General features: G+C 41.5%; 1 protein-coding gene across 2 annotated transcripts in view; it reads right to left on the bottom strand.

Annotated features, from left to right (window-relative positions):
- RBL1 (RB transcriptional corepressor like 1) overlaps nucleotides 1-12,469 on the bottom strand; it is a 44,849-nt gene that overhangs the window by 11,233 nt on the left and 21,147 nt on the right. Inside the window, exons 14-17 of one of the 2 annotated variants that reach the window (XM_084853786.1) lie at nucleotides 12,159-12,285; nucleotides 10,792-11,049; nucleotides 10,159-10,364; nucleotides 1,419-1,595 (exon numbers count right to left, since the gene is read on the bottom strand). In XM_084853786.1, coding sequence (XP_084709912.1) covers nucleotides 1,419-1,595; nucleotides 10,159-10,364; nucleotides 10,792-11,049; nucleotides 12,159-12,285 — 768 coding nt within the window. The remainder of the gene's footprint in view (nucleotides 1-1,418; nucleotides 1,596-10,158; nucleotides 10,365-10,791; nucleotides 11,050-12,158; nucleotides 12,286-12,469) is intronic. The other variant, XM_084853785.1, reaches the window with a different exon arrangement.

The raw sequence follows: 12,469 nt of genomic DNA, 5'->3' as shown, positions 1-12,469 counted from the left end.
TGCTCAGCAACTGTTATGAATGGGGAGCCCCAGGCAAGTCCTTCTCCCATCCCAATTCCGTAAGTACAATAATGGATTATGGAGAAGAAGTTGTTTTCTACAGTCTTTCTAGCATATTTCTATTTCTTAGATGCAAAGATACAATAGACTGGAGTCATCCATTCCCAATTCACTTGATGGTTTGAAAGGCTGAAATAAGATGGATCAGCTAGAACAGTGAAACAAATATGTATTGTTCCAAAGAATGAGAAGCACTTAGATATGAACTGCAAATTGTTTTAAGAGACTCCGTAACAAGGAACTGTGCTACAGGAAAGATGAATCAAGTGAGAATTTGCTCTAGAAAGGTACTAGCTAGATAGAACAGGGATCCCCAACCTTCTTTGGACCCATGGGCACATTTGGGAATTTGAGAAACTGCTGTGGGCACCTCCACAAAATGCCTAATCGGTGAATCGCCACGTTGGCATCTACCTGTTGCATCTACGGAACTTAGGCTGAGTCAGCAAAATTTTTTGTTTTAATGCCATTGGACACCGCAACATCTTTTTAATAATGGATTGTCTAATTTTGTTAATTGCTGGCTGTGCAATAAAGCTAATGCTTCTTTTAAACATGTATTCTGGCAATAATCTCCTCCCCTTCTTTTTGGGAGATTATTGCAGGCAAATTTTGTACTGGAACAGTCTAATATTCACTGATGTACGCCCTCTTTTAATTTACTTGGTTTATGGAAATTAACAAATGGTCAGCATAAATGGATTCTCCGCACACTTTTGATAGCTAAAAGGCTGACATTATAACATCGGAAAGATAAAGACTCATCTTCTGTAATGCAATGGATTGAGGACCTTACAACACTTTCAATATCTGAACAGGTGGCATATAGATGCCACCTTCAAATGAATATTTATTTGGATATTTGGTCCACTTTTGTTGAAGCCTATATGTATAATTGCTAGAAGGCTGTATAAATTTCATATGTATTAACTGCTATGGATATATACATATCCGTGTACATATATTAAAAAAAGGGGAACATTGATTAATTTATTTTTTTAAAGATTTGCGGGTGCCTGCAGGGGCCGTGTTGGGGACCTCTGATGTAGACTATCTTTTGGGAACACATTTTAGCAATCTACTACATAACTCACTGTTATGAGGACTCTCTGTGTATCAAAGGCTTGGAATGTAATAACTAATCCATGCTGTTATAGCAATGAATATCTGCCTTCTGAATAGCATTCTCAGTTGACACAAAGGGAAATGATTACTAATATAAGGCCTTGGCAAAGTTCATATTGGTGTCTTTGAACCACTTATTATACATCACTAAGAAGGCAGCTGGAAAGGTTATATCAAGTTCACTCCAAAACCTATCATAAAAACAGAACTGTATTCTTAAATATATGCTTTACCTTTGCCATGATGTAAAAGGCACAGAGGAGGAGCTGATCCAAGTGCCTGTCTTTCATTAGATCTGTACATTGAACTAAAGTGAATTCAAAACAAGTCCATATCTTCCTCCGCAAATCATTGGAAACATCCAATTTTAAGCATAAATCACGTAACCGCACACTTGCCAGATGATACACCTATGATGAAACACCAAAGAACACTATGTTAAGCTAATGGGCTTTCAGGAAGTTTAGGAATTTGAGCAACAAACAAGGAAGTGGAGTAAAAACTGAGATGTAAAATATCCTTATTTGAGTTCATTTCACTAACTTTAAGGGCCCTAAAAGAAATTCATACATGAAAATGGCAAATAACATCCTTATAAATGTGTACTTCAGTACTTCTTAAAAAATATTTCTTCATTGGTAAAGCTGTGGGCTACTAATCCAAAACTGTTTTAGTTAAATTGAGAAATACAGCGGTTCAAATTGTTGTGCAATACATATTTTATAGGGATGTTTAAAACAGTTGTTGGATCCAAAATATCCACTTGTGCAAGAGTAAGCACTTCTGCTTCCACACAGCAGTGGCGGGGAGTGCCGATTTCCCTTAACCCCTCCCAAGAGCTGCTCTAGAGGCTGCAGTTAGGGGAGCTAGTCAATAACATACATAAACTCACCCATGTGTGAGAAAGAGATGCTTAACATAAGAAGAGCCCCACTGGATCAGACCAGAGGCCTATGTAGTCCCCCATCCTGCTGTTCACAGTGGCCAACCAGAGATGCCTATAGAAACCCCACAAGCAGAGAATGACGGCAATAACCATCTTCTCCTACTCCTATTGCTCCTCAACAACTGGTATTCAGAGGCATATTGCCTCTGATATCAGAGGCATATATAGCCATCATGACTAACAGCCATTATCCTTATCCTTCATGCATTTGTTTAATCCCCTTTTAACGCTACCCAATTTAATGGCTACCACTACATCTTGTTGTAGTGAATTCAACAACTTAGCTATGTGCTATGTGAAGAAGTACTTCCTTTTGTCTGTCCCCAATCTCCCAGTTTTTGGCTTCACTGGATGACCCCAGGTTTTAGTATTATGGAGAGGAAGAAAAACTTTTATCGACTTTCTCCATACCATGCATAATTTTATAAACCTCTGTTATGCCCCCCTTACCTGCCTCCCCCCCGCCCCAAGCTAAAAAGCTCCAAACATTATAAGCTTAGGGGAGCTGCTCTCTGATCCTTTTGGTTACTCTTTTGTGCACCTTTTCCTGCCCTACAATATCCATTTTGAGATGCATCAACTTGCATGCTTCCAGCTTCCACCCAGAACACACCAAAAATCCATTGTCTACAGCCAAGCCCTATGATACAACCATATCCGTTCAGACTAGTTGGACAGAGTCTAACGATTAAAGGATTTACATCAGGAGTTCCTCAGACTAAATTACCCACTCAACACAGTGAAAAGCAGATCAACAAGATCAAACTGGCAGCCAGGAACAATCTATTACAGGAAAGATCCAGAAAAGAAAACAACAGAACACGACTTGTTGTGACCTACAGTTCCCAGCTAAAAGCACTCAATCATATAATCAATGATCTACAGCCCATCCTTGACAATGACACTTCCTTCCCACAGGCATTGGGTACTCGGTCTGTACTTTACAGCTCCCCAACCTAAAGCAGCTACTCAACAGCAATAATGGACCACATTACAGAGATGCAGAGCATTACAGATACAGGAACCAGACCCTGTGGCAGATACAGATGCCAACTCTGTCCCCATGTCTACTCTGGCAACACTGTTATATGGCCTAATAATGTCTTCTGTAACACTGGTCTCCAAAGTGGGGTGCATGCACCCCAGGGGCTACACAAGGTGATCCATTGGGGTGCATGAGCCTCCTGTTAACTGATCAGCCTCCTGCTGCCCTGACGAGCTGCCACTGTGTGCAATGATGGCGGCGCAAGAGGGAGCAGGATAGGACGGGAGCTGAGAGGGAAGCTCCACGGCATTTCTTTCTTGGCTCCACTGCTATCCTGCCTCTGCCACAGCCACCGAGAGCAACGGCGCCAGTCTCTGCCAGCCACAGCAGAGGAAGATGCAGTTGCTTGCTCAGCCACAGCACCGGAGCAGCTGCCATCCTGCTGAAGGGGAGAAAATTTGTTCCAAATTTGCTGACCTTTTCTGTGATGACATGTGGCTGTCAGTAGTACGCTACCTAGCAGATATTTTTGAAAAAATAAACACAATTAATCTGTCCCTTCAAGGTAAAGGTGACGTTTTAACAATGAGTGAGAAAGTAACTGCTTTTCGAAAGAAACTCATGCTATGGAGAGAGCATTTTGAAAATGGATGTTTGGAAATGTTTCCATCAGTATGTCATTTTATTGCCAAAAACGATGCAAGTGTGTCACCTATAAAAACTCTCATATCTCCACACTTCAAAAACTTGGAAATGGAACTTTCTAACCTGTTTAAAATTTTTCCAAATAAAGAGTTTCAATGGGTTTTGAACCCATTTGTGAAAACTATAAAATGCAACACCTTCTGATTAGTTTGCAAGAATTGATTGACATCAGGGAAGATGGAAGTTTACTAGATGAATTTCAGCAAAAACCTTTGCATAATTGGTGGATAGGACTGAAAAATGAGTATCATGATTTAATAAGGGCAGCTAATCATACACTTCTTCCATTTGGATCCACATATCTTTGTGGGGTGTCTTTTTCAGCTACGACAGCCATTAAAACCAAGTATTGAAATAAACTGAACTTAAAACCAGACCTTCGAATAACTGTTTCAAAAAGTGTTAAACCACGTTTTTCGAAAATAATGAAGCATATTCAATCACATTGCTCTCACTAAAAATATTATTATTAATAATAATATTTTTTTTTTAGTGAGAGCAAAAACGGTTTTATACGGGTAATAAATAAAATAAATTATTTTAAAAATATTTTTTATTTCATCTTTGTTGTTGTTCAGTCGTTCAGTCGTGTCCGACTCTTCGTGACCCCATGGACCACAGCACGCCAGGCCTTCATGTCCTGCGCTCTCTCCCGGAGCGTGCTCAAGTTCATATTCATTGCATCCGTGATGCTATCTAGCCATCTCATCCTCTGCCGTCCCCTTCTCCTTTTGCCTTCAGTCTTTCCCAGCATCAGGGTCTTTTCCAGGGAGTTTTCTCTTCGCATTAGGTGGCCAAAATATTGGAGCTTCAGCTTCATTATCTGTCCTTCCAATGAGCACTCAGGGTTGATTTCCTTTAGGGTGGACTGATTTGACCTCCTTGCAGTCCAGGGGACTCGTAAGAGTCTTCTCCAGCACCACAGTTCAAAAGCAATTTCATCTTTATCTCATCCTTTTAAAATTTCTATTTTTGTGTATGTTTTATAATGTACATAATATATTAGTACAGTAGTACATGTATATCATTTATAAATAAATATACATATATTGGGGTGCATGCTCAAACATTTTTTACTGATGGGGGTGCATGATCAAAAGGTTTGGAGACCCCTGCTCTGTATGTCGAGAGTTCATACACTTACTCATCTTCCAATGTAATATATGGTATCACTTGCCAGCAATGCCCTACTGCATTCTACATAGGACACACAGGCTAGTCTCTATGGAAAAGAATAAATGGGACACATATCAGAAGTGACAATGTTCAAAAACCATTTCTGGAAACACTTCAACCTCCCAAGACACTTTGTAACTTTAAGGTGGCTATTCTTGAACAAAGGAAATTTAAAGACAGATTTCAACGCAAAACTGCAGAGCTACAGTTCATCAAGGGACTGAATTCTATCTCCTGTGGCTTGAATAGAGACAAAGGTGTTGTTTTTTTTTAGTAACACCATATATGTTCATCAGCTCACCAGTGCAAGAATGTCTGCATTAACCCCAGCAACTGTTTTGTGAATGGCCACTGTAAATAAGGTGATTATCACTGTCTGTACTTCCTGCATTTCAATTCCCTCTGAACTCAACTACAATTCCCTCTGACCTACAACTCCCCACTCCCAACCATGTGTATGTGTATATATACATACTTGGAACCAGGATAACACTTCATTCTGATGAAGTAGACTGTAGTCTATGAAAGCTTATGCCATCATAAACAGACTGTTTTTTCTGCTATTGTCTAACATGGCTTGTTGTTGTTGTTGTTCAGTCATTCAGTCGTGTCCGACTCTTCGTGACCCCATGGACCATAGCACGCCAGGCCTTCCTGTCCTGCGCTCTCTCCCGGAGTGTGCTCAAGTTCATATTCATTGCATCAGTGATGCTATCTAGCCATCTCATCCTCTGTCGTCCCCTTCTCCTTTTGCCTTCAGTCTTTCCCAGCATCAGGGTCTTTTCCAGAGAGTTTTCTCTTCGCATTAGGTGGCCAAAATATTGGAGCTTCAGCTTCACTATCTGTCCTTCCAATGAGCACTCAGGGTTGATTTCCTTTAGGATGGACTGATTTGACCTCCTTGCAGTCCAGGGGACTCGTAAGAGTCTTCTCCAGCACCACAGTTCGAAAGCATCAATTCTTCGGCGCTCAACCTTCCTTATAGTCCAGCTCTCACAGCCATACATTACTACTGGGAAAACCATAGCTTTGATTAGACGGACCTTTGTCGGCAAGGTGATGTCTCTGCTTCTTATTATGCTGTCTAGGTTTGCCACAGCTTTCCTCCCAAGGAGCAAGCGTCTTTTAATTTCATGGCTACAGTCACCGTCTGCGGTGATCTTGGAGCCCAAGAAAGTAAAATGTGTCACTGCTTCCATTTCTTCCCCTTCTATATGCCAGGAAGTGATGGGGCCAGATGCCATGATCTTCGTTTTTTTCATGTTGAGTTTCAAACCAGCTTTTGCACTCTCCTCTTTCACCCTCAACAAGAGGCTCTTGAGATCCTCTTCGCTTTCTGCCATTAGGGTGGTATCGTCTGCATATCGGAGGTTGTTGATAATTCTCCCAGCAATCTTAATTCCGACCTGTGATTCATCCAACCCAGCGTTTCTCATGATGTACTCTGCATATAAGCTAAATAAGCAGGGTGACAATATGCAGCCTTGTCGTACTCCTTTCCCAATTTTGAACCAATCGGTTGTTCCATGTCTGGTTCTTACTGTTGCTTCTTGACCCTGGTACAGGTTTATCAGGAGACAGGTAAGGTGGTCTGGTACTCCCATCACTTTAAGAATTTGCCACATTTTGTTGTGATCCACACAATCAAAGGCTTTAGCGTAGTCAATGAAGCAGAAATAGACGTTTTTCTGGAATTCTCTTGCTTTCTCCATGATCCAGCGAACATTGGCGATTTGATCTCTAGTTCCTCTGCCTCTTCGAAACCCAGCTTGTACTTCCGGTAGTTCTCGGTTCGCATACTGCTGAAGCCTAGCTTGTAGGATTTTGAGCATCACCTTGCTGGCATGTGAAATGAGTGCAATTGTACGGTAGTTTGAACACTCTTTGGCGTTGCCCTTCTTTGGAATTGGAATGTAAACTAACCTTTTCCAGTCTTGCGGCCATTGTTGAGTGTTCCAAATTTGTTGGCATATTGAATGCTGCACTTTAACAGCATCATCTTTTAGGATTTTAAATAGCTCAGCTGGAATACTGTCATCTCCGCTAGCTTTGTTGTTACTAATGCTTCCTAAGGCCCACTTGACTTCACTCTCGAGGATGTCCGGCTCAAGTTCAGTGACCACACTATCATGGCTATCAGGGACATTAGGATCTTTCCTGTATAGTTCTTCTGTGTATTCTTTCCACCTCATCTTAATCTCATCTGCTTCTGTTAGGACCCTGCCTTCTTTGTCCTTTATCATGCCCGTCTTTGCACAAAACGTTCCCTTGAGATCTCCAATTTTCTTGAAGAGATCTCTAGTCTTTCCCATTCTGTTGTTTTCCTCGATTTCTTTGCATTGTTCATTTAAGAAGGCCTTCTTGTCTCTCCTTGCTATTCTCTGGAACTCTGCATTCAGTTGGATATATCTTCCCCTTTCTCCCTTGCTTTTCGCTTCCCTTCTTTCCTCAGCTGCTTGTAAAGCCTCATCAGACAGCCACTTGGCTTTCTTGCATTTCTTTTTCTTTGGGATAGATTTCGTTGCTGCCTCCTGAACAATGTTACGGACCTCCATCCATAGTTCCTCAGGCACTCTGTCTATCAGGTCTAATCCCTGAAATCTATTCCTCACCTCCACTGTATATTCATAAGGGATATGATTGAGGTCATACCGGAATGGTTTCGTGGTTTTCCCTACGTTCTTCAATTTAAGCTGAAATTTTGCAACAAGAAGCTCATGATCTGAGCCACAGTCAGCTCCAGGTCTTGTTTTGACTGACTGTATAGAGCTTCTCCATCTTTGGCTGCAAAGGACATAATCAATCTGATTTCGATATTGACCATCTGGTGATGTCCATGTGTAGAGTCGCCTCTTGTGCTGTTGGAAAAGAGTTTTTGCTATGATCTGCGTGTTCTCTTGGCAAAACTCTATTAGCTTTTGTCCTGCTTCATTTTGTACACCAAGGCCATGCTTGCCTGTTATCCTGGTGATTTCTTGACTTCCTACTTTAGCATTCCAATCCCCTATGATGAAGAGGACATCTTTTTTTGGTGTTAGTTCTAGAAGGTGTTGTAGGTCTTCATAGAACCGATCAACCTCAGCTTCTTTGGCATCAGTGGTTGGGGCATAGACTTGAATTACTGTGATGTTGAATGGTTTGCCTTGGATTCATACTGAGATCATTCTATCGTTTTTAAGATTGTACCCCAGTACTGCTTTTCCCACCCTTTTGTTGACTATGAGTGCTACTCCATTTCTTCTAAGGGATTCTTGCCCACAGTAGTAGATATGATGGTCACCTGAATTAAATTCGCCCATGCTTGTCCATTTTAGTTCGCTGATTCCCAAGATGTCAATGTTCAATCTTGCCATCTTATGTTTGACCACCTCTAGCTTACCTTGATTCATTGATCTGACATTCCAGGTTCCTAAACAATATTGTTCTTTACAGCATCGGATTTTCTTTTCACCACCAGACACATCCACAGCTGAGTGTCTTTTCGGGTTTGGCCCAGCCGCTTCACTCTTTCTGGCGCTACTTGGAAATACCCTCTGCTCTTCCCCAGTAGTATATTGGACACCTTCCGACCTGAGGGGCTCATCTTCCGGTGTCATATCTTTTAGCCTTGTGATACGTTCCATGGGGTTTTCTTGGCAAGAATACTGGAGTGGGTTGCCATTTCCTTCTCCAGTGGACCACATTTTGTCAGAACTCTCTGCCATGACCTGTCCGTCCTGGGTGGCCCTGCACGGCATAGCTTATGGCTTCACTGAGTTACGCAAGCCCCTTCGCCACAACAAGGCAGCGATCCATGAAGGGGCTAACATGGCTACCCCTCTGGAAAGTATCCCAAGTGGAGTTGCACCACAGATTTGTATAAAGGAACTAAGATATTGGCAGTTTTGTTTTCAGTCCCTTTCCTAACTGATCCCTAGCATAGAATGGAACATTGGACATTTACTGAGAAGGTTCTTTCTCGTGTGATGTGATGGAGACTTCCAACAATGGGTTAACTTCTCTGATACTCAGGAAGTGAGGGATCATGTGACCTAGATGTGTGTATCTAGGCCTAGTGTTGTTAAGACTCTACGTTCCATCCCATGCCTAAGTTTGAGACAGAAGACAACCTGAGGAGTCTCAAAGACAGCCTTTCCCAATCTGGTGCCCTCCAGATATTGTGGACTTCTAGCTTTACTTCAGCCATTTTTGTCAGGTGGGGATGTTAGCATGTTCCCAGTACTAAATTACCTTTTGAGCCTGGTATTGCAACTCACAGTGATTCTACAGAGACAGCTCCCCCTTTTTGGATTTCCAGTTGGACTCTGTGCATCTTTGGGAGTGACACTGCCCCTTCCCTGTGTTTCTTATAGAGCAGGGGTGCACAACTGATAGGTGCCCCCAAGGTACCTGGGGTTTGCTCTTTCTCTACTGCTGCTAGCCGCAAGGAAAGAACTATCTGTATCAGGATTACTAGGATGTGCGTATGTATACGTGCATACGTGTGGAAGACTACGGGTGAGTTTGGACGATCAGCAGTGGATTGGTGCAGGTAATTAGGGTAATCCCAGTTGCATGACTGGCATGCGCTGAGGAAACAACTGATGCTGTGTTGTTTCCCCCACTGATCATCCAAACCTGGTCTACATGTGTGCTTGTGTCCAGAGATGATTATATCCCACTGTTTCTTTCCAATTCCCACTATATTCATATTCGTCTTTAAAACTGAGCATTCCAGTTACCTCATTGTGGCTTGAAGGCATTTACCATTAATATAGAAACACCTATAAATGATGTCCCTCTCCAAATGTCCCTGTTTTGTTCTACAGCTCTGTGACGGGCTATCACGTCCTACTGTATGCTAATTGCCTAATTCTACCATACCTTAATTTGGATCATCAGAAACATTTTCACCCTCATCCCCTAGGGATATTCATCCTGAACTTGATAATCCTTAGCTCCTGTCAGCTCTCCCCCAGGGGTCAGTGCTTCTACTCACTCAAGTGGATCTTTAGATCTAAGCCAATATGTTGCAACTTTGAGTTGCAACATATTTTGTGCATTTTTTACCCTAAATTTTCATAAGTACAGTGTATAATATTTTCTTTGGGTTTTTCCTATGAATCTTTTTTTTCAGGTGGTGTTGGTGATTTAACAAAAACCATATCCTAGAAATACTTACCTTTCTGAAAAATAATGCCAGAGATCCAGTTTTCCTTGGCCTGCTTCCTGCTGGATACGCCTCTTGTGCTTGAGTCATATGATTTGGCGACACACTGATTAAAGCTTGAGCAGTGAGGGGAACTTGTTCACGGCTGTCCACTTTGGATTCTTCAGATAAGACTGAAATGGGTATCAAAGTGATCCCTCCAGTATCATTTGCAATACCTAAGGTGTATCCACAAGTTAAAATATATCTATTGACAACAGACTTCATAGGTTAATTGCAAATTCAAGACATCTAAAAACAGACATTAAAGACATAAACCCTTTTATTTTTATATAAGAGTATTGATATGCATGTTATTTTCTCAACAGATTTAGTTTCTCTATACAGTGATTTTATAAGTGAACACGCCAAAGTGCAGTTTCCACAGTAGTTAAGATATGACACTCAGTGAACTGAAATTCCTTATACCTGGGGTTGGCCCAAGACATTTTCCTGCCTGAGACAGAGCTGCAAATGGTGCCTCCCTTCCTAAAAGCCACACAAATTACTTTGGCACCTAAAGCGGAAAATTCAACAAGTGCTTCTCCCCATCCCTGGCCCCAAACAGAGAACTATATTGTAAACTGTATTATATCTCCTACTTACCATGCAATGGGATTGTCATTTTCTGTCCTGTTACCACAGTTGTTGCCATTGTGAGAACTGTCTGCTCAGGTGAAACAGACAAACATTCATCAACAAAGCTAGAAACTGGGGCAATTTTCAACCTAGTCCGTTCAGTGAGATTTTTCTCTGTGAATTTTTCTTTTGGGCTTTCATCTCCAAAAAGCCTTCTCTTAGCACTTCCGGCCATAGGCGAACTATAACGATCATGGACAGAGATTGGAGACAACGGCTGCATGTCTAAAATACATGGGAGAAGGGATAACATTGTACATTGCAGTCTTTTCAGTGCCAGGTGAAGACCTTTTTATTTTCCCAGGAATTCTAGCATTTTAGCATTCTAGTCTTTTAGCTCTGCTGTTTTAAATTTGTTACTATATTTTAAATCTCTGCATTGCTGCTAGGTTTTATGCTGGTTGTACTTCTATATTTTATATTGTTTTTACGCTGTACTTGTGTTTTTATTTTTTGTGAACTGCCCAGAGAGCTTCAGCTATTGGGCGGTACAGATATGTAATAAATAAATAAAATTAAATAACTACAAAATGAAGTAAGTCACAGTCCAAGGTCAGACAATCATGGGGGAAAAAGAGGCTTCTCCCAGCTCCCCTGTCATTTGCATAGTTACCCGCACTGCAGCACAGGTTGCCATGTCCTCCAAATCTGGCGCACAATGGTGGCTTTGGACCCATCCTACAACCCCTACTACAAGTTGTGCGCTGGGTTTGAATGACATGCCAACCCATGCTGCAGTGTAGGCAATTATGCAAACAATGGGTGTGTACAGGGCATGTGTGTTGCACATGTGGGAAGAGAAGCCACAGTGGCTTCTTTTACTCACGAGACCATCTGAACACCCCAGAGAGTCATGAATGTATTAGTGTATGACTATTTTATGACTCAACAACTACACTCCCATAATTTCCAAATATTTTTTTTTATAGTCAATGTAAAGTTCCCATTTGTATAAACATTATCATCTGGAGTCTACATAAGTCACATTTACTACTGAACTGAACATTTCATTTACCACCAAACCAAACATCTATAGGGAAGAATGTGGAACAGCCCAACAATCTGCAGGGAGTGTAGGGTTGATAGTGACACTATTCCCATCAGGCTGCTGCTCCTTAATATTGTTTGAAGGCTCTTTTCTTTGGGAAATCACTTATGTTGAGGTAAACACAACTGAATCACTGATGTTACTGACATGAAATCAAGAGTGCTCCCATCCTCAGACAGACTCAACCATTCCCAATGAGCAACCTAATTACAATTTCTGCTTTTCTTCTACTTATATCAGTATCAGTTCTTTCAGACACAAACTATAGTAATTAGGAGGAACTTACGTCTAATACTCCCAAGATCTGTCCGAACCTCTTTTACTCGAGGATGCACAATAGGAGATACTGGCATCATGGGAAGATGCCCTAGTCCTTTTCCATTCCCTGTTTCAAAATTACATGGAAATATTACCTGGGGAATAAAAGGTGACAATTTCAAAGGCAGGAATAATATTGACTTGGCACCTACAGTCAGGGCCAGAAATATTGGAACAAGGATAACTGTTTTGGCAGTTGGCCTCTGTACACCACCACATTGAAGTTGAAAGGAAACACACCCAGATGGGAGCGAAGTCAGGACTTTCAGCTGAAATTCA

This window comes from Heloderma suspectum, chromosome 4 (assembly GCF_057233095.1).
Source record: "Heloderma suspectum isolate Gila_16-S chromosome 4, 16-S_ref, whole genome shotgun sequence".
Lineage (NCBI taxonomy): Eukaryota > Metazoa > Chordata > Lepidosauria > Squamata > Helodermatidae > Heloderma > Heloderma suspectum.
Note: the sequence above shows the minus strand (reverse complement) of the source record. Positions and strands in the feature narration are given on the sequence as shown.